General features: G+C 54.1%; 7 protein-coding genes across 7 annotated transcripts; 3 read left to right on the top strand and 4 right to left on the bottom strand.

The window, feature by feature from the left end:
- Positions 1-188: 188 nt before the first annotated feature.
- Positions 189-3,949, bottom strand: ACET3X_001414 (uncharacterized protein). Its single transcript, XM_069446703.1, has 3 exons — positions 3,073-3,949; positions 930-2,713; positions 189-880 (listed from the first exon to the last, which is right to left on the bottom strand). Exons 1-3 carry the CDS (start codon positions 3,096-3,098, stop codon positions 474-476), a joined length of 2,217 nt encoding a protein of 738 aa, XP_069311656.1. The 5' UTR covers positions 3,099-3,949; the 3' UTR covers positions 189-473.
- A 3,606-nt stretch (positions 3,950-7,555) lies between these two features.
- ACET3X_001415 (uncharacterized protein) lies at positions 7,556-8,844 on the top strand (the record flags this gene model as incomplete). The annotated part of the gene is made up of 2 exons (XM_069446704.1): positions 7,556-7,663; positions 7,714-8,844. The coding sequence occupies 2 exons, from the start codon at positions 7,556-7,558 to the stop codon at positions 8,842-8,844; spliced, it is 1,239 nt and encodes a 412-aa protein (XP_069311657.1).
- Positions 8,845-9,729: 885 nt separating this feature from the next.
- On the top strand, positions 9,730-11,730 carry ACET3X_001416 (uncharacterized protein; the record flags this gene model as incomplete). Its single annotated transcript, XM_069446705.1, has 2 exons — positions 9,730-10,503; positions 10,552-11,730. The coding sequence occupies 2 exons, from the start codon at positions 9,730-9,732 to the stop codon at positions 11,728-11,730; spliced, it is 1,953 nt and encodes a 650-aa protein (XP_069311658.1).
- A 399-nt stretch (positions 11,731-12,129) lies between these two features.
- Positions 12,130-13,542, bottom strand: ACET3X_001417 (uncharacterized protein; the record flags this gene model as incomplete). The annotated part of the gene is made up of 1 exon (XM_069446706.1): positions 12,130-13,542. The coding sequence occupies one exon, from the start codon at positions 13,540-13,542 to the stop codon at positions 12,130-12,132; it is 1,413 nt and encodes a 470-aa protein (XP_069311659.1).
- Positions 13,543-15,148: 1,606 nt separating this feature from the next.
- On the top strand, positions 15,149-16,260 carry ACET3X_001418 (uncharacterized protein; the record flags this gene model as incomplete). Its single annotated transcript, XM_069446707.1, has 3 exons — positions 15,149-15,374; positions 15,430-15,550; positions 15,600-16,260. 3 exons carry the CDS (start codon positions 15,149-15,151, stop codon positions 16,258-16,260), a joined length of 1,008 nt encoding a protein of 335 aa, XP_069311660.1.
- A 543-nt stretch (positions 16,261-16,803) lies between these two features.
- ACET3X_001419 (uncharacterized protein) lies at positions 16,804-19,294 on the bottom strand (the record flags this gene model as incomplete). The annotated part of the gene is made up of 2 exons (XM_069446708.1): positions 16,804-18,702; positions 18,752-19,294. 2 exons carry the CDS (start codon positions 19,292-19,294, stop codon positions 16,804-16,806), a joined length of 2,442 nt encoding a protein of 813 aa, XP_069311661.1.
- Positions 19,295-19,841: 547 nt separating this feature from the next.
- On the bottom strand, positions 19,842-22,826 carry ACET3X_001420 (uncharacterized protein; the record flags this gene model as incomplete). The annotated part of the gene is made up of 2 exons (XM_069446709.1): positions 19,842-22,265; positions 22,581-22,826. 2 exons carry the CDS (start codon positions 22,824-22,826, stop codon positions 19,842-19,844), a joined length of 2,670 nt encoding a protein of 889 aa, XP_069311662.1.
- Positions 22,827-23,844: the final 1,018 nt, after the last annotated feature.

The following is a 23,844-nucleotide window of genomic DNA, read 5'->3' on the forward strand; positions in this document are numbered from 1 at the left end:
TCGTCCGAGGTCGCTTGCCTTGGCGCCTTGAGCTGATTGTGTATGGAAGGTCTGAGTGCGTCGGGTCCCCCGAGGTCATTGTCAGTACGCTTGAGCTCGCTATATGCGATGTCTGGGGCAGGCGGTCGCACGTTTCTTGTGTGTGTTTTTCCAAGCGTAGTATTAGAGCATATAACAGACATAACAGACGAGAATGGATGGTTCATCAGATACTTGAAATAGTAACGAGGCTCGCAACGCTGTAGCGAAGAGCGGACGGTATACAAGGCGGTCACTGTATACCAAATACCAAAACAACATTCATAATCCTAACATCGTAGATCCCATTAACCTCGTGCAAATTCTCGGGCAAAAGCTTGCACAGCAAGCACTTCGAACCAACTCCACATCAATGCATTGCGCAAAGTAATTCCAACCACGCACACCAAGCCGTCAACATCGCAAGCGCACCGCTCCGTTCCAACACACTACCCTCATCTAAAACCCCTCTTGTTTTTCAATGGCGAATCTCCGGCTCTCCCTCCTCTTCCTCTCATTACCCTACCCACCCCATCTGTCCCTGTACAGAACACACAAACGAAAACCTTGGGCAACCACTCCTCCCTCAATCCCACACACCCGAGATGCAACCACTTCGCACAAGCCTCACACTGCACCATCGGCCTCCCCTCATCCTCTACCAGTCCCTCACAAACACAACGTGTGCTGTCGTTTGACCGGGTACTACATTCTGTCGATGGTGTGGTGGTGGTGGATGGAGAATGATTGAAGGCGTTTGAGTAAGGATCATAGTTGTGGTTATGCGATAGATTGGATATGTCGGCCGAGGCCTGCGCCCAGCGTTGGTTGTGAGCGAGAAGTGTGTTCTGAGATGCGCGCTCTGAACTCATCAGCAACAGGAGCGTAGAATCAGCGCGTGGCTATCCTACCAATGCGTTGTTGGCGGGCACCCACGACCTTTTTCAAGGCACCTAGGGCATCGCCAGGGGAGTCAGGCATGTGCTGGTCCTCTAGGGGGGTGGACGACATGGGGCGGTCCATTGCGCTGAACCGCCGCGTAGTATTGTCGGCGGCGGACCTTCGCGTGGGTCGAAGGGTCTCAAATGAAGTCTTGGACAAAGCGTCAGGTAGTAGTCTCGAGGCAGAGGCGGATCGTGCCATTTTGAAAGAAGCAGATCTCTCTAGTCCGCCACTGTCTGCTCGAGCATGTTTCACAGCTCGGCGTTCAGGTTGTGGCATAGTAAAGGAAGAATTTCGACTGATGATCGGAGCCGGCTCGTCGTCTTCAGACTCACTGTCCTCCTCTCCATACAGTCCAGGATATTGGCGTCTAAGATCTTGCTCAGATGTCTGCCGCCTGTTTCTAGGAGTCTCCTCACCATCCCCAGCACTTATGGTCTCCGTCCGAGCTCGACCTGTCTCGTCAATGATGAGTCTTGTCCGAGGTCTTCGAAGCCCCGGTATCAAATTGAGTGCCCCACCGCCTTGACGCTTCAGCGGTGATGAACGCCGGGGTATCGTGGAGGCATTAGCTGGAACGGACGTCCGAGGGTCCATCAAAAGTGTTTTGGTTGTCCTTAGCCCACCATCTGTATTGCTTCGTAGCAGTACAGGTTTGGCGTTTTCTGCCGAACCGGATGAAGAAGCAGTGTTGCTGCGCGAATGCTGGCTCCTTGCCTTTTTTGCCATTTCCCTCTCGTTTTGCGCGTCGCGCAGTTGTGTCTCATATGGTTGCCGTGGCATGTCCAGAATGGGATGGTCTGGCATGTCTCCAAAAGAACAAGTCATGTCAGGATTGGAGAAGCTGAGCAGCATATTGGGGTCAACACCAACAGAAGTATACACAAACGAGTCAGGTCTTGAGCTCTGTCTCTGTGACGGGGTGTTTGCAAACGACGCCGGCATGGGAGACGCTTGGAAGCTTTGGAATGCTGGTGTTTGCATCATGTTGGCTTGATTCATCGCCTGCCAGTTCATGTCGTGCTGTGGCCTATGCGGGGTAGGACCAAAAGGATCAACGCCTAGCGGTATATCTAGATCCATTTGCATGCCATCGTTAGCCGGGTCCCAGAACAGCTTCGACTGAGGCATAGGCGGTGCAGACATTGGCCCCTGGCTGGGAAACTGCATCATGTATGGAGTGTACTGCAAGTCGGCAAAGCCATAGGGAGTCTGGCTGAAAAGTCCCCCTGATGATGCCGGCAATTGGTTAGGCGTTCTATGCACCACCGTAGCTGGTGTGGCTACCTCGGTTCCACCGCTCTGTTGCACGCTCCTCCTAGACGAAGCGTCCCTCGTTGGAGGCGGCGTTTGCATGTGCGAAAAGTCCATACTGACAGGACGTGACCCAAACTGTCCTTGTGAACCAACCTTCCTCAACCGATTAGGGTCGGGCGAGGACGACAGTCTTCGGGAAGCGTCGACCGGCGGAAGAGGTAGATTCTGAGGAGCGAAGTGGTTGACATGGAACTCTGGGTCTTCGGGTGTGCGAATGGGCTGGCTGTACGAGCTCGACGGCTGACCTAGAGGCGTCGATAGTGTGAAGGAGGGCGTTTGCACAGGGGTGTGCTGGCCATTGGGTAGTGGCGTGGCCCAGGCGTCGAGGAAGTGCGAGTGAGGAAACGTCTCAGTCTTGGGTGTTTTGAGACTGCCGTCAGGAAACGTCAGCGATTTGGGTGTGGAGGATGGACTTGGTAGATGCCAGTCCGTCGATCTAGCACGCGACCCACGTTAGCCTGGGGCACTTGCAGCTGCGAACCGAGACATGAGGAAAACCAAAAGTGCAATCTGTGGACGGAGTGGAAGGGAGTCTAAAGAAAAGTATCTTTGGCACAGGATGGCAAGGATGGTAAGGGATGATGCAACAAGCTTCAGATGGCAACCGTGCGGTGCTGCCTGCCCTCTGCCTACCCTAGACCTCCATTGGACATAGTCTGTCTGGTAGTCGTGTCTGGTCCGACATGGCCCGGCAGAGAAGCCACTGACGATGGGAATTGTCCCTGATGAAGCTCGTTGCATGAGTCCGGTACACTATGCATGTTCCGAACATGGGAACGCGGAAGAGAGTCGTACCCATAGATGTGCTGATCCAAACTCATAGCAAGCCCAATGACACAATGTCCTGACACAATGTCCTGCCCTACCAACCATGCAGCGTGTGATATAAGACGTCGTCGACGGGTTCGCGGGAGGCGTTCGGCGGGGGTTGGGTCGAAAGACAAAGGCGCCCTGGCTGGGACGTCTTTGGACTTCTTTGTCGACGGGCGGCCGAGCGCAAATGCTGCCCGATAGACGATGCAGCTGTGATACCTGTCGGGTAGTACAAACCAGTAGCAGCAGCAGTAGCAGTAGCAGGGGCTATGGCAGCGTGGTGGGACGTTGAAGATGCAGGTACCGAACGAGGGGGCGTAACCACGGCGCAGTCGTGAAGAGGGACCTGCAAGGCTTCGCTCTGCTCAAACTGCAACGCGTTGCAGCGAGCAAGGACGGTGAAAGGTTTCTTCACGTACTAGGCAGAGCAGTGGGGCCGGAGAAACTGAAGCTGCAGTTGCAAAGGTTGTAGTTCGGCAAAGATGAATAATTGATAGTACCGATCGTGACCCGCAGCACGAGCAACACGCAGTCACGGCACGAGCAGCAGCGTGTGCTTGGCCAGACTCTGCTGAGCGTTAGGCAGCGTGCGTCTAGCTCAGGTACCGAGCCCGCGTGGGCCGTGAAGGGCGATATAGCGAGGCTGTCATAATTGGGTGGTAAGGGCAGGGAGGAAGCATGCGAGAGAGGCTCTTTGTCGTCGCCGCAGCCAGCCAGGCCAGCCAGCCAGGCGAAGCTTCACCCACCCAATGCGCCGAGCAGCGAATACGGTGATAGGCTCCGCTAGGAGTACATAACGATGAGCTAAGTCGCGAACGGACACGGAACGAACTGCACCATGGCTTGGGGGGATGCTGCGTGCCGTAAGGATGAGATGGGTAGAAATGACAGGCCCGCGCTGAGGTCTTGCCTAGAAACCCACGCTAAACCGACTTTCCTGTCCCCGTCGACCCAGTCAAAAGTCGACCGCTCGTCCAACCACGCGACAAATCCTCTTGCAACCTGCTCGACGAGCTCGACAAGCGTACAAGTCCCCCTACGATGTTCCAAGCATCCCACCATGCACTCCTTCGTCCTTGTCCACGAATCGGGCATCACCCTCCGCAAATAAGCAACAAAGGCCAAACTCGCTCGCCAGTGCCAGCTGGCAACCGACGCCGAATGATTAATCTAGCCGTCATCATGCAAATCCCATGAACCTGGAAAAGTAGCCCGCTCCCGGCGAATCATGGCCCGGAACATGGCTAGACTGGCTTTGATTTAACCTGCGGAGAGAAAAAAAAAGGCCCATAGATAGCAGCACCACTTTCCGGATTTAAGATAGTAAACCCCTCCTGCCTCGCTACATCTGAGCTGGAATCTCGATAGCCGTTCACCCCTAGCGCACTGCCGCCCCTCCGCCATGCAAGGTACCGTTCGCCGTCCACCTTCACTCAGCGCTCCGTCTGCCTTGATCCTGAGTCGGTAATTGGTAACACTGCACCCTTACTACCCCCGAGCTAGCGGAAAGCGCCCCAGGAAAAATCGTCTTACCACCTGCTGCGTAGAGTAAGCGCAGCGCCATGAACAATGTGGAAGTGGCTTTGCGCTATCTACCGGTGATCGAGCATGTAAGTTTATTGGGTGGGATCCTGAGTGGGATTGTTGAGCAGTTTGGCCGTCTCAGGAACTGCTCGCGACGCCTCTTGTGTTCTAGGGCCCAGCGTAGCCGAGATGAGCGACGCTGGGCTACGTCATAGATGGAGGTAGTGGTGTCAAGGTGTTTTGCATCTGATCCTCGGACTTTCATAAAGTCGCTTCCTATATTCCGTGGCCGCTATACTACTATAATGAATCCCTGGCAGTGTATCGTGCCGAACGCCTGGGAAATGAGGAAAGGGAAAAATGATGCAAGACATATATCCCACAAGCATTATATACATGGAAAAGGAAAGTAACCAATTATCCACTTCGACAACTACGTGAACCGTTGATAAGAAAGGTCCGACACAACACTTGTCCCATTCCTGCCCTGTGTCGGTCCTGACAAGTCAGAAACAGAATCATCATCCGGATCACCAAATGGATCGCCTTCAATGAGCCTTGTTTGCGAATCGCCTATCCTTAAACTGCTTTGCCTCGAGTTCGTTGTGAAGCTAGGCGGCGCAGCACTAGGCGGTCGATACGGTGGCGGCGGCGGCTCGGTAAGACTACTATTATCTGAGAACGGGTTGACCATGGGCGTGTGAGTATTCGAGGTTATGGAAACCATATCTGATGTATCGATGCCAGTCAAGTAAGCACCGTTTGAAGAGTCCGAGCCGATAGGCCCAAGGATTATGGGCTGGAATGCGCTGGATGTTGACGTTGGGGGTAGCAGGTGGTTGGATGGACTACGTGATACAGAAACGGCTGGCGGTGGTGGTGAGCCTGGTGGTGGTGCCATGTAAGGTTGCACATCTGGTTGTGGTTGCATCTTCATTTCTTGAGCGACGTCCTGCGCTGCTATTGCTTCTACTTTCCGTCTCTTGCGCTTCCGCATACAGACTAGGACTACCCCACCTATGATTGCGAGGACGACAATTGGAATTACTGCGGCAGCGGCGTATATTGGTGCGTTGTTGACATGTTTCTGGGAGAGATTCCAGTTTGAGGGCCTTTCTCCATATGGATTGGTCAATGATTGCGACGCTTTGGGGTTCAATGTTGATGTCGAGGTCGATGTCGTCCACAGTGACGAACTGCCCATGTGGTCGGCATATGGTGTCGTTGCTGACGTATGGGTCTGCCAGCTTTCTGTGGTTGAGCTGGGCTGTTGGTAAGGCGGCCATGGACGATCGGACGGATATCCCTCGGGCCGTATACTGGGCATGGGAGGTCTCCCTGAGGGGGGCATGATGCCAGTGAAGCCAGATTCAAACGCACTGTTTGTTGGTGTGGTCGACCCCGTCACACTGTACGGTTCTGGTTCGATAACGATACTCAGCACGATTTCCGGAAGAGCAGTGGTAGAAGGCTCGACGTCTTCAATTTCAGTGACCCAAGGTGGCGTCTCGATCTCGTCTTCATCCGTGTCCCACTCGTCTTCTGGGGGAGCCATTGCGGCTTGGACAATGCGCTGACGAGAGCAGCTCCTAGCTACGTATGGACAGGCCGCAGTGGTGTGATGGGCTTGAAACCAGTAAGGAGACGGCAATCTGGCGGAGACGCCTGACACTTGATATGACCGATGCAGGAGCTGAACTGTGGTGGTGATGCTCCACTTGCTCAGCCAGTAGCAGGAGATGCGGGGCCGAGACGGGATTTAGGCGTGGCCTTGGTACTCCAATCGATGACGCGAGAAAGCACACTATGTATCCTTGGACAACAAACGTTTCTTTTGCTCGAAAGGTTTCTGAGAAGGGACGGGGTGGCACGCAGTTGACGACTTCAAAGGCGATGGGGAGAATGCAAAGGGACACGAAGTGGGAGGGTAGTCCTTTGAGCTGGTCGCGGGCTGGGGTGGCGCAGACATGCTACTCGTTGTCTGGCAACATGTGTCCTGCAGGCTGTCAAGCCAACAGAATCCAAGTCCGAAGTGCGGGCTGGGAAGAATCGGCGCGGTTGGTTACATGCTGGGATGGCAGTGGAGAGACGGAGCTCAGCCTCGACGCCTATAAGACAAACAAACCCCACCTGCTCGGGATGAGAGTATTTTTAGGCTTGGCTAGTCGCCCTAGCCGTCGATCTAACAAAGCTTAGTATGGGGAAACCGTGTCTACACGCTGAACTCACTCTTGCAGCGTTTGTTTGTTGTTGCGTGGAGTGCTCGTGTCGTGACCTGGTGACTTTGGTGTTGTCTAGAATGAACGTCTGTCAATAAACAAAGCATATTCGCAAATGACAGCCGGCCCATCCGACTTGCTGGATATGTAGATCTCTTGCGAAAGTCTTTGTAGTGGGGAGTGATTGGGCCGGGGAGTAGGCCCGGATCAAGACGGCTGACTGTGACAGGCTACAGCTGCAGTTGCTCGCCTTGGATGTTGCAAGTGTAGACCGTTTGGGAATGGTATCATGACAAAAAAACCACCTCAGCTGCAGCTAACAAAGGTAAAACATGAAACGGAGACATGCATTGCAGCTGCAGCGCGGGAGATTCTCCGAGTGCGGGTGTACAGTATGTGTCTTGCACGTACTGCAAGAAAGGTATGGCGGCCGCTGGCTGGCGGCCTTGAACCTTTCTACAACTCAACATGGAATGCACAAATGTCAAACCTCACATCTCTGGTTGAGCATTCACAGCATCCAAGATACTGCCTCGAACAATCAACATGAGCTCTTCTCCAGGATGTCAGCCAGACGCATTGGCCCGCCCGAAGTGCCGACTGGACCTGACATGTGCTATAGGCGCGCTTGGCTGATGATCTCATCGGCCCGCACGCGTTGGCTCGGCTGTCTGCTGGCACATTCACGACGCTTGATCCCAGACTCTACCGCTAACACGGACATGGACAAATTCAAGGGCATCGCCAAAGGAGGCTGGCATCCCGAAAAGAGTCGCACTAACAGCGGGAGCAGTGGCGGTGGACAGAGCGACTCGAAGCTCGGGCAAGTTGTATGTCAGCATGTTGTTGCTTGCATCGACTGTCGATTAACCGGGGACAGAAAGGATGGGTTAGCAAGGCCCAGGGTAAAGACGTCCATGCAGAGGCGGCCCGCGAACACCAGTCAACGCCACTATCGTCGCTGAAGGACCCCTCGCAATTTGCTCCGCCGCCCAAGAGACTCGACTACAGCGGTGGTTCGGCAGCGTCTGCTTCGACCGGGCCGCCGCCTGTGCCTGCTGGATCGGCACGACAAAGACTGCTGGAGAAGGAAGAAGCACGGAGGAGAGCAGAGGAGGAAGCGAATAGGCCGCCGCCAGGGCCCTACAGACCGGACACGACGGGGTTGAGCACAGCACATCTGCCCAAGCCTCCTGCTTTCCGGCCAGGCGCTGCTTCGCCAACGACGACCGGCGCTGCTGCAAAACCCAAGCCCAGCCTCCCTCCCCGTCCGCCCCTACCACCGCGTCAAAACTCGAATCCCGATGAATTCGCGCCGGCTCCTCCACCGACGTACAATGAGGCAACACAGCAAGCGAAGCCTGAGCAGGGAATACTGAACCAAGGCGCTCTGGGTCGTCTGGGGCAGGCAGGTGTGTCTGTCCCAGGCTTCGGCATCGGTCGGACGGCTTCTCCTCCAGTACCACCTCGCGCGAACCCATCTCCGCCTGTTCCTCCTCGACGAGCCCCAAGCTCAGACACTGCTCCCCAAGCTCCGGCTGCGGCTGCGGCTGCGGCTGGGCATGGCTCACAGATGAACGAGTTGCAGAACAGATTCGCACGATTGACCGGGCCAAAGTCACCAGCACCGCCGCCGCCGCCGCCAACCACGGGCACATCATGGGCAGACAAGCAGGCAGCGCTTCGCACGGCCGGCAACCTGCGCGACGACCCTTCGAAGGTATCGGCTTCAGACTTGAAAGGAGCGGCCTCGACTGCCAACAATTTCCAGCAGCGGCACGGAGACCAGGTCGCGTCTGGGTGGAAGTCGGCCAACTCACTGAACCAAAAGTACGGCATTACTGGGAGGATGAACGGCTTGGCGTCGTCAAGCGCGTCGCCAGGCCCATCGCAGACGGGCGGCCTCGGGAAGAAAGCACCACCTCCTCCTCCACCACCAAAGAGGAAGGACCTGAGCGGAGGTTTGGCTGAGCCGCCGCCGGTTCCTCTGAGCAGCAAGCCCAAGTTTTGAGTAGTCCTGTGCACTGTAGTGTTTGTTTAATCCAAAGACATGATGCGCGGCTGTTGGCAGCAACAAACAAGGTCGTCGTCCATCTCGCCTGCTAAACCTGTTCCCCAGATGTGGCTGCTCGGGCACCCACGTCACCTTTCCGTAAGCGGGACGGACCCCCAACAGGTTCACATCATCCCTGCAAAATTTTGCATCCATGCTGTGGACTCCCTCGCCAACACTGCGCAAAGACGGGTCTCTTGTAGAAATGACGGGACGTGTCTGCTGCGATACTCGATGGCGTTAGACTTGCGAGAATGTGTATTCTTTAGATGATATCCACGACGACGTTGCTGTCCAGTGGGAGTTTTGGCAATTCGCCTCGGCAGCTGGTGGCGATGCCATTCGTCCAAAAAGTCCACCGGGTTGCATCACAACGCTAGTAATCCTCATCAGAACCAACAAGGTCTGTCTAGAGCCTTTGCCTACTGCTTCTAGCTCCTTGTCCGACGCGCCTTTGCTGGATACGTCCTCGCTCCGAGCATATCGGTGCACTTGTGCTGCAAATATAACTTGTCCGCCTTGCCCTGGGTTCGTGCGCCGACAAATTTGTGTAGTCAGACTGTACATCGCGTGCCTGGCCAGCGACGACAACAACACACCTGTCCCAGATTTGCGCCGACGACAGGGACGCCCAGAAATCCGAGGGCCGAGTTTTTGTCATCGAGTACGGCACAACGGCTGGGCATTGACCTTCCCCAAGCACAGGAAAAACCCCCAGCGGCCCCCGGACCCTTTCACGCCGCCGCCGCACCTCGATTGCGCCTGCCTCGCAAACTGCACCCTCCCCCTCGACACAGTGCTGCCAACCACAGTGCTTCTTCGCAACCACCTTCACAACCCGTCATGTCTGGTGCAGGCCCCTCTCTCCACCCCGGCGACTGGCCGTCGAGGGCTGTTCTCCAGTTCCCTCCCGACTCGGCTCCTCTGCCCATTCCGCCCCCGTGGACTGGCGAGTCGACGTTTGCGAACCCGTTCCCGATTCCCCAAGACATCTACCAGGGCGCGTTGTCCTACAAGGTGCCCCTGGCTATTGCCTCGGTCTACTTCGTCACCGTCACCTACGTCAACTGGTACAACCGCCAACACGGCAACAAGCCGTGGAGGATCGCCAAAACCCGCCCATTCTACGCCTTTGTCATCTTCCATAATGTCTTCCTCGCCGTCTACTCAGCCGTTACCTGCGTCGCCATGATCCGCTGCCTCAAGCACTCGTTTCCCCACTACAGCGAGCCCAATGCCGTTGTCGGCACCATTGACGCGCTCTGCAAGATTCACGGTCCTCGCGGACTGGGCGACGCCGTCACATACAACAACACCATCGACGCCTGGAGCAGCCTGAACCCCAATGTTCTCGTGGGTCCCACCGGTGTGCCAGACCAGACGGATGTTGGCAGAATCTGGAACGAGGGTCTGGCTTTCTGGGGCTGGTGGTTCTACCTCTCCAAGTTTTACGAGGTCCTTGACACGGCCATCATCCTGGCCAAGGGCAAGCGCAGCACCACTCTCCAGAAGTACCATCACGCCGGTGCCATGCTGTCCATGTGGGCTGGTATGCGCTTCATGTCACCTCCCATCTGGATGTTTGCCCTGGTCAACTCTGGCATCCACGCCATGATGGTAAGCACCCTTTCCCCAATTCTGCACAGGCTTGACTAACAAGTTCAGTACACCTACTACACCGTCTCAGCCCTCGGCTACCGCGTTCCCAACGTCGTCAAGCGAACCCTTACCACGCTGCAAATCACCCAATTCCTTGTTGGATCCGCCTTCGCCGCCATGCACCTCTTCGTCTCCTACACTGTCCCTGTTTCCATCGCATACAAGGTTGCTGAGAAGGTTGCTCCCAAGGTTGTCTCGTCCTCCGTCTCATCTGCAGTTGCCTCTGCCACCGAGTCGGTTGCCGAAGCCCTCCCCACCGCGACCGGTGCTGCTGTAGCCTTCCTCCGGAAGCTCATTTACCGCGCAGCTGGCGACGAAGGTCTCGCTGAGAACATTCCCGTCCCTGGCCAGCCCATTCCGGTTCGCCAACAGCCGCAGCAGCAAGTCGTTGCTGGAGAGCCTGTTCCTACCCACAACGCCGTTCACGAGTTCTTCCACCCTCACGAGACTGTCGAGAAGACTTTCTACCGCACCGAGTACCAGACCGTCCCCTGCGTCGACACCTCCGGCGAAGCATTCGCCATCTACGTCAACCTGATCTACCTCGCACCCCTCACCATTCTATTCATGCGCTTCTTCTTCAAGTCCTACCTTCGCCGCTCCTCGCCCAACACCAAGAAGGACTTCAAGCGTCGCACAATCTCCGACGCCGCTGGTGACGCGAGCCGCAGCATGGAGCGCGAACTAGACTCCCTTGACAAGTCCGCTGAAGACGCCATCTCCTCAGGTGTGAACATGGCTAGGGACGCTGTTCGCGGAAGGAAGCCCACCAACGGCCACATCAAGGACGAGCGGAAAGGCAGCATGAGCCCTGCCAACCAAAAGTTCCTCGAAAACATCAACCGCCGCGTCAGCCAAAAGCTCCAGGAACTCGACGAGGGTGCCGATGCTACAACCAAGAAGGCTAGGCAGATTGCCAAGGACCTGGTTGGTAAGGCCGAGGCTGCAGGGGAGAAGGTCGAGCAGGCTTATGAAGACAACGAGGAGGATATTCAGGAGCAGGCGGACAAGGCCAAGGAGACCGCTGACCGGAATCGCAGCCCTAGCAAGCTGCCTCGCAAGCAGAACAAGAAGAACGGCAAGAATGGTCAGACGGACGAACAAGTGGCCAAGCCCGAGCAGGAGCCCGAGCCAAAGGACCTCAAGAACACTCTCGACGAGAAGGATGGAAAGGGTCTCTTCTAGATGAAGGAGTTTCTCTAGGGCGGTAATCAGCAAGCAAGTAGCAGATGATCAGCGGTGCGCCGTCTTCGGCCGCACTCTTCCAATTTAGGGTTCGAGCAGTTTTCCTTGGGCGCTCTGTATAGAATCTCGGGATATCCAGGCGCGAGTCTGATTGGAGGAAAATGTATCAGGACACACTAAAAGTCAGACGTATATATCCCATGAGATGAAGGATGATCAATGGAAAGGAAGGACGGCGCAGCTCGGATGTTTAATTTATTGATTATGATACTTCAAGTTTGTCACATCCTCGATTGTGGGAATCATCGTTGACTATACCGCTCATATGCATGCCGCCTTGTTGCTTCCGTGCTTCTCGCCAATCCTTCCACCAGAGTTGCTGGTTGGACGACTCAAACATTAACGAATAACCCCCTCACTCCCCAAACCCATACCCATGATCCCACCACCCAACTCCAACACCTCCTCCCTCCTTTTCTTTTCCTTCTTTTCCCTCTTCAACAGCTCCATTCCTTGTGCTCCACTCGTGACCCCCTTTGTGACATTACCGCCTGCACCATGTCCTCCTCCTCTTCCTTTATACCCATCCTCGTCGTTTCTAGCAAATATCTGCAAGCCCCTTAGATGCGTATCCTTGCCATTCTGGTGGTTCTCTAGTATCTTGATTTGGACGAGATGAGCGCGCAGAACTGGCAACTTGGGGGTCGATTGGGTAGATGGCGGGATGGGGCGGGGATGGGGGTTAGGGGAGAGGGATGCAAAGGGTGCTCTGGGGTGGGGACGCGAGATGGTTTGAGGGAGCGAGGGTGTAGAGGGTTCATGTTGAGTCGGTGTGACGGTGTGAGTGTAATGACGGAGGTTGTGGTTGTGAGACGGAGGGATAGTTTGGGGAGTTATTTGTGGATGGCCGTGTGTAGTGGTGGGATAAGAAGGGAGTGGTGTATGCTGCTGTTGCTGTTGATGGATCGGCGTCTCCAAGTCCAGATCCGTTACATCAGCCTCTTGAGTCGGCGCTGCATTTTCAGAATCAGAAGACACAGCATCGTTTCCAGTCCTTCTCGTTCCGTTGAGAGTGGAGGCTTCTGTGAGGAAGCGTTGTGGTCGATGACCAGTAGCAGTGCCTCCTTCGTTATTTTCTCCATCGTCATCTCCGTCGTCATCACTATCCGGGTCTCCTACGCCGGAGAAATCCGCCCAGATCCATCCTCTCGGGCTCTCCAACCGCATTTCACCCCACTCCTGGAGATCGTTCAAGCCGCTGCCTGCTAAGAAAATGATCTTAGTCGGCGTGTAGCTCTCATCTTGTTCAAAGTCCAGGTACAATCTTAGACCGACTATACGCACGAGCTTGAAGAAGTGAATATTGAGGTAGTGTGGCTGCGGACCATCAGATTGCCAAAAGAGGTTCGTGTTTGGATGCCGAAGCTGAGGTATTGAACAACCTGGTTTAGAAGAAGAAACAGTCCAGGAAGCCAAGGTAGATATCTCTCGGAGGTATGGTGGTGGGGGATCGAGATTGGGCAATGGAATGTCGCCGGCGTGGTTTGGTGAACCAAAACCGTCACCCTCTTCGTCCTCTAGTTCTTCATCGCCTTCCTCCTCTTCATCTTCCTCTTCGCCTGCAAGCCCTGTTAGGTCGTCGCCGAGTGTTTCGTCGTCATCGTTGCCATCGAGATCTTGGTCCTCTTCTTCTTGGCCTTGGCCTTCCCGTTCCACGTCGCTGTCCGTTTCATCTGCTTCTGGGGGCGAGGGTGGGGACATGTGATGTTGCTGCTGGGCCCGGCCACCTCGGCGACGGAGTGAGGGTGGCATGCTTGCTTTTTGTGACTCGATCGCAAGTCGATGTCACGAGACCCGGAGATGCAAGATTTGAGATGGCTAGGACCCCGTAAGCAGGTACGATGGAGTGGCTGAGTCGAGCGTAGGACGCAATAGGAATTATTTTGCACAAGGAGATCGGCTACAGTCTGTCCAGGCGGACCGCGGTGTTCAAGAGATCGTGGCGTCACTAGCTGATTGTCCGAATGTGGTACAGTGTGCAGACGGGTGTTGATCGCTCGCCAGGCACCCGGATACGAATGCGCGTCGCGATGTCGAAATGTTGGTGTGAGTCGCACAAAACGGCCACGTCAAGAACCAGGTCCTACGATGAGAAGGCGGTTTCTTTTTCGGTCGCCGTTTGTGCTTGCTACATTGTGCCAGGGTCGTATTTGCGATGAAGTTCGGGACATAGAGGCCCAAGCGTCGGGGAAATTGCTTCACTTCCCCTTTCGTCTACGCGCGGCGTTGTGTACCTGGCGCTATCTGTAACCCTCCCCCACCACCCACACTCCCCGCCATCAATCGTTTCGCATGCGCACATGTTTATCGACATGTAAGGTGAGATGTATGCAAGGGCACCGGAGGAGGCTCCAGAGCAGAGCCCAACACCTCCGGCACGCTAGCAAACGTCCCCAGCTCCGCGGCCCTAAAGTCAACAGCACCAGCGAGCATCGGATTCGCCATCAGCTGGCGGAAATAGAGTTTCGATACAAATCCAAAGCATGCGTAAGGGCGGAGAAGGCCGCCATTGACAGTCTAACAGGAGACGACCGCCTGGATGGGTCACCCTGCATGTACTATCATGATAGTCAACCAAAGTTCCTCAACATAACGAGGCAGTACGTTAAGTTGGTTCGTTCCCACAAATGCAGGTCCCAGATTCTGTTGCTTGTTTCTTTTTTCTCTCGAAGGATTACTCACCCACATTACTATCTTTGAGCAAAACGTCATTCTAGATCGGTCTCATACATTCGCGTACCATTGTTTCGAACGTGGCTTGCACCGAGACGTGGGTGATATCATATCAGATACCCCAGTCAGCTACATATGATATGTAGTCCTCCAGCCACTTGTTTGGGCGCCACGATCGTTCTTCATTCATTCGTCCCGAGGAAGTGCGTACGTTCTCGACTGTCTTCTCCCTCGAGGCCACTATCACGGCGTGTGAGATCAGGTCCATCGTAGCGTTCTCAATCATGATTCACAGCGCGACGGAACTGGCGCATTCCACCGAACATCAACAAAGGATTACGATTGCTTTTCTAGCTTTGGCTTGGTTCTTCATCTTACTGAGGATATGGACTCGCACCTGTGTCATCTCGAACTTTGGCTGGGATGATAGTATTATGATCCTTGCTGGCGTAAGTCCCCGGTCTTTCTCATCAGTAGAAACTTTCAGCTAATACTGGTAGATGACGTTCACTATATACTGTGCAGTGATGTTGTATATCGCACTCAATGGTGGAGGCACTCATGTCAGGAGCGTGGACAAGTTGCAGGAGTTGACAAAGGTACTCATTCTGATTATCGTCTTGTATCATCACGCTCACCATCGCAGTGGGTTGTTGCTAGCGAAGCCAGCTACATCATCACCATCATGATAGTCAAGATATCTCTCGCCATCTTCTTCGTCCGCATCATTGTCAGGCGCTGCTACCTTATCCTCGTCTATGTTACCGTTAGCGTCAACATCATCTCATCGACAACTGCCTTCTTCTACAGCCTTTTTAGATGTGGGCCCAGTCTGGACAAGTACGTAATTAACCAGATGATGGGTAAATGTGCTCCGCGGGAGCTTGACTCGTTCATCGCCTATCAGCAAGGTACGTAGTCTTGCGAACCGACTGTTTATACATTGACTAACATCACCTATCGCAGCCGCTTTCAGTACTTTCACCGACTTTGTTTTTTTGTTGCTACCCATCCCTATTCTCTGGTATGCCAATATGGACCTGAGATCCAAAATTTCGGTCGGTTTTGCTCTCTGCCTAGCAACTATGTTAGTCTCCTTCCAGGTTACCATTATTTATTCTTCTAACACACAACAGGGGCTGCATATGTTCTGGAATACGCTTCCGTTACATAGAGGGTCTGATGCAGAGCGATGACTTCTTCTGGAACGCCGTCAATATCTCCATCTGGAGCACCGTCGAAGCCGGCGCATGCATAATCGCCGGTTGTCTTGCCACCCTTCGACCACTCATGAAATGCGTGCTGCGTCAGGCACGCGAGTCGAGTGTTGTCTCCAATTGTGCACACCACATATCGAAAAGTCTGCGATCAACCCATCGAACGAACGACGAGCAGTCAAAAGTACATTCTGTGTCACAGCCGTCGCGACGAGATGTTGCGCTTTCCGACATTGACCAGAGCAATTTTAGCAACGAGCACAAAGCCTCATTGTCAGACTTGGTAACCAAGTCTTCAAACACCGAGTCCGTCGCGCGACCGGACAGTGCAGTCACTTCTTTCGCATCCGAGATGGGATTTAGAGGACGGATGAGCACCGACGCGATCCTGGGCCGCACCGAGTCCGACGCTACCGACATCCCTCCGTGGGAGAAGGAGAAGGAGCAGAGGTTGCAGCAACCTGCGCGTATCAGCTGGACACTGCATCGAAGACACACGAATGATGAGAGTGTATCCGGAAGATCCAAGTCGGCACCTGTTCTTCCTGGTCGATTCAAACAAGCGGACGATGCTGTGTGAATGATAGGCTTCCCACCGGCACAAACATACATACACTTTATCTAAGTAGTACAACTGGCACGCTCGTCGCCTCGACCACGACAACGATCAACAAGGGATGTTCAAAAGTCGGAGTCAGCATCGTGTCCTCGTTGAAATGTGGCGCGAACGTAGCACCGTCCTAGTCAAAAAAAAGGCGACGCCCACCTGTCGTCACTGACCACGTCTACATAGCCTTTACCCGAACGACACCTGACTGTTAGGTTCGAATAGTATGAGGATATTTAGGTCTCCCTAAACCTACAAGGTGGTTGGGATAGGGGTTGGAGTGAATAAGAGCAAAGAGAGAACATTTCTGGGGTGGATATAAGGAGGGCGTGGTATCTGGTAGAACCATACCCGACAAACGACCAAAACGTCATTCGCCGACAAAACGCGCGATGACAGTGTCACACAGAGTCATACAGACATATTTCCAGTACATCGAGCATATATGCTACGAGTTTCATGAATGTAATGTCCTTTCTTCCACTTTGCTTCCCTCTACAAGACCTGGACCATACATCATCTGCCACCCATAAATGCAGGCTGGTATGCCTTGACACCACCAGCCTTCATCAGTTCCCTCAGCGCCATGGTAGCATACTGACTGCTGGCCAATTGCAGTTTCAGTACAACCGCAATCTTGTCTTCTTCTTCTTTGGCCTCTTCCTTCTCCTCTCCGTCTTCCATCTGCGCATCGGCGTTCTCTCCCTTCTTCTCATCCCCTTTTTCTTGGGCTTTATGGCCTACGTCTCTCTCCCGGCCCAATCTCTGCATGTCTGTCTCAACAAACTGCTCATCCACCTTCTTGTACTCATGCACCTCGAAAGTGAGAGGCTGCAGCGGCCTAGCCAAAAACTTCCTGTAACCTCCGCTCAAGCTTACTTCTCTCCAAGTCCTCCGCATATCCTTGGGATCCAGTCCGCCGCCCTTCTCACTGCCCATGAACTCTCTGTAAAACTCACCAATTGAATTCCGCGGATACTCGACGTCGAAACCTGGTTGTGGGAGGACAACGTCCCAGATAGTGTATTTCCCTGACGCGGCTTCTGATGCGGAGAGGGGACGGGCGCGCTCAAAATCTGCTTCGGGAGCGAGTGAGGAGTCGGTGCCGGAAGGGTTTATGATGGGTTCGCCGTCTTGGTCGTGTGTTGATATTGTCGTCTTGGATGGAGCGTTTTCTTCTTTATCGCGGTGTTCGTTGACAAGAACGAGGTCTCCCTCAACGACCTTATCGCCGTACTCAACCCAGCGTTTTCCCGCAACGGTGTTCCAAACGAGAGACTGGTACGCGTGAACGTACATGAGGCGCAGTGTACGAGGAATCGTCATGAGTGCGCCTTGCCAGTCCGTTTTGCGATCATAGCGACCGGATTTGCCGTTTCGAGAACTGAGATGTTGGATTATGTTTCGTTCTGCGGTAAATTTGCGGGGCAAGAATTCGAGGGCTTCGGCGCCACTGCCTTTTGTTTTCCAGATGTGGAGGGCGTGGGCGCGGTTGCGGTCGTCTTGGGAAACTTGGACAGTGCTAGGTTCGTTGTTTGCGGCAGCGAGGGCGGTGTCGCTGTACGCAAGAAGGTCTTCGACGGCACCTTTGAGATCGTCTTGCAGCATTTTACGGCCAATGGTGTCGGTGCTTGCGGCGAAGGAACCGAAGCGTTGGAGACCGTAGTAGTTAATGAAGCCTTTCTCGGAGAAGTCAGTGATCGCCTTGCTGACCACGTCGTTGGCGAGTTTTCGTCGTTGGCCAAAGTCTAGTCCTTCTTCGCTCTGGAAGTGGCAGTCTCGGAGGGTAATGGTAAACTCGTTGCCCATCAGGTCTCCAAGCTTCAAGTCGTTGTGGCGGTACTCAAAGTCTCCTACGGCAGCATTGAACAGTGTCTTGTTGAAGGCTTGCATGCGCTGCGCTGTTTGGCGCCTGACGCAGACCCTCTGAACAGTGCATGCTCGTCTATCTTTTGTGCCTGCAAAGCCGAAGCCCTTGGCACCACAATTGAGCTTGCTTCCTAGGAATCCAATAACCTCCATTGTGTCCTTGTTTTCCTTGTATAGATTGAAATGTAGGTATTCACCACCAAGCTCATCCCAATCCTGACCTCCTCGCCGCCGTCCCTGGTCTTGTCGTTCCCCACCACCGCCCTTTCCCTTCTTCTTTTTGCGCTCCGCTGGGGGAGCCGCCTTGATGCGTATACATTGGTTTTCCTCCATGGCACTCTCGAGCAAGTTGGGGAAGATGCGACGCAAGCTCTGGTGAGCCTGGGTGCGTTTGTCTTTGTCCGTTATAGGCGATGATATGACGGCCTTGAATTCCTTTGCTTTCTTCGATTCGCGCTTCCGTACTTGTCTGACAAGCTTGACGATGTCTTCGGTAGTTTGTTCGCCGAATATCGAATGCAGAATGTTGCGATCATCTTCTGCCAACTACACGGTGTTAGCATCTGCGCAGCGCGTACGCCTGCGGGTCACACACCTCTTCTTCGGGCTCTTCCTTGGCTGCCGGTGTTATACTAATTATCTGCTCCCCGTCGTTCTCTGAGTCTTTTGGCGCATCCTCAACCTTTGCCGGTTCCGGTACTGGAAGGGTTGTCTCACCGGCGACTCCCACATCCTGCATGACAGCATCGGTCTTGTCGTCGGTCGCTAATACGCGACCTGACTTGTCTTTGCCTGTGCCTTTGGCCGCCTGGACAATCTCTTTTACAGGCTTCTTTTTCTCTTCCACCTCGGTGCTTTTCAGATGCAGTACCTGCCCATCGAGCGCGATCTCATTGACCAGGAAATCCGTATACCTCTGCTTCAGAACACCCGTGAAACCCAAGTTGTTCGGGCAGACATACTCGGTTATACCGGCGCGTACTTCACGCTCCAGATCTGTGTCAATCGACGCTGGCGCTGAGAGTATTGCAGCTGTCTGAGCTGGTGCAGTCGAGGTTGCGGTGAGGGATGTGTCGGTATTTTCGTCAAGTCGCGCTCGTTTCGCGGGTCGCATAGAATCGTCCGATGGTTCAGACATGTTTGCGCAAGGGAGAATTGTGGTGATGAGGTTGTGTGAGAAAGTCAAGTTTCGCAGACACTCGACCTGCGAGATTCTGCGCGGGGGAGTTTTTCCCGAGGACGTGCACGCGAGGAGGTGAGTTTTGGCGAGGAGCCTCGATGCCCTCGTTACCATCATCAACATCTGAATATGCGCACCTCATCAGATTTCGTCGTAGAGAGCTCTGGGAAAAATATCACCTGCAAGTCGAAAGAAGTCCTGTATAACCATGATATATCAAATTCATGTCATCTATCTGCTCAAGAAAAAAGAAAAAAGGATCCTGCCCAAACTCCTCAATCCTGCCCAGGGGTATATTTATACTCTCGACTTCATCGCAACGTAATTGCTAAGCGAGTGTAGCATTCCGCCTTTTTTGTGGGACAAAGACAGAACAAGAACAACAAATGGGTATACATGTTCGTAAAAAAGGCCCTGTGAAGAAGGGCAAAGAAGTGAAAAGGTCTATAGCGAGGAGCATCCATCAAGGAGTCCACATGGCGCGTCGGAAAGGACTGTACACCATCTACGCCTGAGCGAAGATAGCAAGAGTAGCACAGAAGTTGGAGCGGTTGTCCTCATCCTTGGCAAGACCCTGTCCACCCATAGTGATCATGTTGACCGAAGCCTTGGTTGACAAACCGAACCAGTTGACGTTTGTCGAATTGGCAATCTCGTTCATGTCTTGTTGGCAGTTCTGGCCAACGACACACTCCTGGTCGTAGTTCTGGAAGAACGAGTATGTACCCGCGCCGTAGCTCCAGATGCTCTCGCTACCATCGGTGACACGCACAGCCCAGGCAGACTTGGCTTGGCTCATATCTGGGTCGAAGAACTTGTCGTTCTTGGTGAAGGGAACAGCGGCAGTGGGGTTGGGCTGGTAGTAAGGCGTCTCGGTTTGGATGGCACCGTAGAAGATGTCCTTGGCACCAGAGAACTGGTACTGCGACATTTGCGAGTGCTCGGACGCGGTACCGTAAAGCCAGACAGGACCTTGAGATTCTACAAGCATACCACGACCGTTGTAGATGTCAATCTGGGAGTGGTCGTCCTGGTCGAGCTCGTGATCCGCAGTCCAGAGCCAAACGTTCTCAAAGTAACCGTTGGAGTTCTTGGTGATGTGGAGTTGCATAAAGGTGCCAATGCACTCTGGGTTGGGCTCGTGGGTGGCATCAGGATTCTTCTTGCAGTTGGAGGACTGGAGCTTGGTTCCGGCGTAGCCACCAACACGGAAGTGGACGTCCCAAAGACCGGCTGCGCCGCTCTCTGCGTTGATGTTCCACTCCATCAAGATACCACCGGGAGCAGGGCCTTGAGTACCGATGATAAGGTCGGAGGCTTCGAAAGAACCCTTGTCACCGCTCTTGGCACCAACTTGGAATCCAGGCTTGGGGTCGTCCATGTTGGAGAAGAACTCACCCGTGATGAAGAAAGTGCTGTAGACTTCACCAACCATCTTGACATTTTTCTCGGCAGGGATGACGACAGTCTTAGTGATAAGGTAGGCACCGTGGTCGACGTGGAGAATCTCGCCCTCCTGAAGACCATCGATGGCAGCCTGAATAGCAGCAGTGTCATCAGTTGCACCATCACCCTTTGCGCCTTTGGACTTGAGGCTGACAAACTTGGAGACATCGACGTTCTCGTACTGAGGCTTGCTGCGCTCGAACCAACCATTGCTGCCTTGGAGGCTCTGAGGCTTCGCAGGTGCGCCGTTGATGTCACCTTGAACACGACCAAGGGTTGCTCCAGCAGCGAGAGCGTTACCCTGAGCCCAGTTCTCGACCTTCTTGCCACCCTCGAGGATAGTGTTACCAGCGGCACCAACAATAGCCTTCTCGGAGCCGGTGAAGTCACAGTTCTCGAGAATGAGGGTACCACCGGTCGTGGGAATGCTGTTCTCGGTGAAAGACGAGTTGATACCGATGGGGGTGTTGGTGAACTTGCTGTCCAGTAGGAGAACAGAGCCGACAGTCTGATTGGCGGGGCTGTTGGCCATGTCAAGACCGACCTGACAGTTGTTGATGAAGATGCTCTTGTATGTGAAGACCCAGTTCCAGTTCTGGAAGATGGCGGTGCCACAGTCGTTGAAGGTCATGTTGCGGATGGTAAACTGCTGTGAACCCATAAAGGCACCAATGGCACCACCGTTGAAGGTCAGGTCGGACATGAAGCCACCGGAACCGTTGTCCTGGAATATACCCTTCTGGTCCTTGCCAGCGTCGCCCTTGGCCATCTCGAAAACGATGTTCTGGAGACTAGTTGCTTGAGACACCTGCCAGTGAATACCTGCAGCAGCCTTGGTGGCGGAGATGTCAATGACAAAGTTGCGGACTTGGCGGTAGAAGTTGTTCTGGTTGGTGTACCAGTTGGCACCGTCACCACCTGGAATGTAGGGATCGGCATCGATCAAGCCCATACCCTCAAACTCCGGAGTAGCCTTGAGGATAGGCATGTTCAATGGGTCACCGACGAACTGGGTGTAGTAGTATTGAATGATGGGCTTGCTGATCATGTAAGTACCGGCAGGGAAGTAGATGAGCGCTGGTGTTGTGGTGGTAGAGTCGCATCCCTCGCCGCAACGCTCGCCATCTGCGATGATCTTGTTGATGATTTCAGTGTCATCGGTGGAACCGTCACCCTTGGCTCCAAGCTCCTTGACGTTGCGGAAGACTTTGTATGACTCTGGGTTGGGGTTGAAAGGTGCCTTGCCCTGGCGCTCGATGGTCTCAAGCCAGTAGCTGGAAGCACCAGCCACTGGTGCTGGTGCTGGTGTTGCCGGTGCTGATGACGGAGCAGGTGCTTGCGCAAGAGGCGCAGCTGTGGAGGGGGTGGCGGAAAGGAGGACGCGCAGCGTCAATAGAAGCGCTCCAGCGCTAAAGGCAACCATGATGGCAGTGCGTGTGTTGAAGTTCGGAGTTGTTAGGCGTGCAAAGATTGACCTCAAAGGCTGAAAATATCGTCGTCAGTTGACCTGCAAGAGACGTTGATAGTGTTGTTGGTTTGATGTGTTGAAAACTTGCAGGATTGCGAAGTGGTAGACAAAGTGGTAAGGTTGCCTGGCAACGAAAGTGGGAGAAAGTAGGAATGGTGTTGTGAGAAGAAAGCTTCTGCACAATAGAAATGAATGACAGAGAACAATAAGAACTGAAAACACACAATAGAGTGCTAGTGGATGACAGGAAACCTGCGTGAAGAGAAAAGAAGTGAAGGGAGGGGGCCGCGCATTGTATAAGTATAGCAGTTCACTCAGGAAGGAACTTACAATAGTTTCGTGGCGCCAATCAAAGTTCTGGAAACTCCTTGTTTCAAGATTCGGGTAGCCAGGGTGTGATGTTCGCTGTGGTGTGCTCGATTCATGTTCCCCGGCATTGAGTAGACATTTTATATCCTCGTCATCGCTGTGATACCATCGCTCTTCTGTCGCCTCTTCGTCATATACACCTGCACCCTCCGCTTCACAACGAAGCTCATCCTTCTCTTTCGCCTCATGGCGACCACCTGCGGCCATGTTCGCAAGCCGCATTCCACGCCCGCAGACAAGTGCCGAGAAGTGGTTGCGCGAATGTGACCCTGTTGCCGTCGCGTGCGTCCAGAATTACCCAAGGCCTCCACTAACAAGGCCCACAAGACTGTTCCCGTTGAATACCTTTCTCCGCGTGAAACAAGTGGGAGACGATGGCCAGTGAGTGGATGAGGAAGTCCAGAGGCTGCGAGGCGAGCGTTTGTGCCTCAAAGGGGAACAGGGGTCTGACTGGCGCGCCACAACCGGCGGCCGGAAGTGAGACGGCTTTGAAACGCCAGGGCATCGACAGGCCCTCGCTGGCCCGACGCATCGATAAAAGCATTTGCCAGCGCGTCAACGCCACGCGCCCACCTCTGTGCAATTCGACGCGACGGGCCGGCAGGAAATCGTGGATACACTGCGATGCGCCGGTCTCCATCCAAGAGGGCGCTTGAGAGTCATGCGCCGGTGCAGGCGAGGTCGTGGTCGAGTACAACGCAGCCTCGGCATACGTCGTCCTCATTCATAGACGCGCCTTGTCTCCACTGTGTTTATAGAGGAGAAACATTTCACATCTTCGCTGAAGCGTTGTGCGCAACGTTGCACGAGCCTTGCGGACAGGACAAGCTCGTGCCGAACACCACCACCTCGATCGCTTCCTTCGACGCGACGCGCTTTGAAAGTTCCTTGTGCAGGTACACACGCATCAAAACCCACGCTATACTATGCCAGCCGCCGCTTGGGGATGCAGGTCCAACGGTCACTGTGTTTCGCGCCGGCCCCGGGTATAATGCTTTTCATTTCCTTCAGGGTGTTGGTGTGGATCATGGGGGATGATTTGGTGAAACCCAAAGGCTGGCCTTGCAGATCCCTTGTGCTTAATGCAACCTCCCTAAGGCTTTATTATAGCATCCTCGACGAATGATGATGCGTGGATCATGCTATGTAACGATTGCCTTGCGCTGCTGCGAGAGTTTGCGCATGATCTAGATTGTGGCTGACGGGTTGCGGTTCACCTAGATTC

The sequence above is a fragment of the Alternaria dauci genome, chromosome 1 (assembly GCF_042100115.1).
Source record: "Alternaria dauci strain A2016 chromosome 1, whole genome shotgun sequence".
NCBI lineage: Eukaryota > Fungi > Ascomycota > Dothideomycetes > Pleosporales > Pleosporaceae > Alternaria > Alternaria dauci.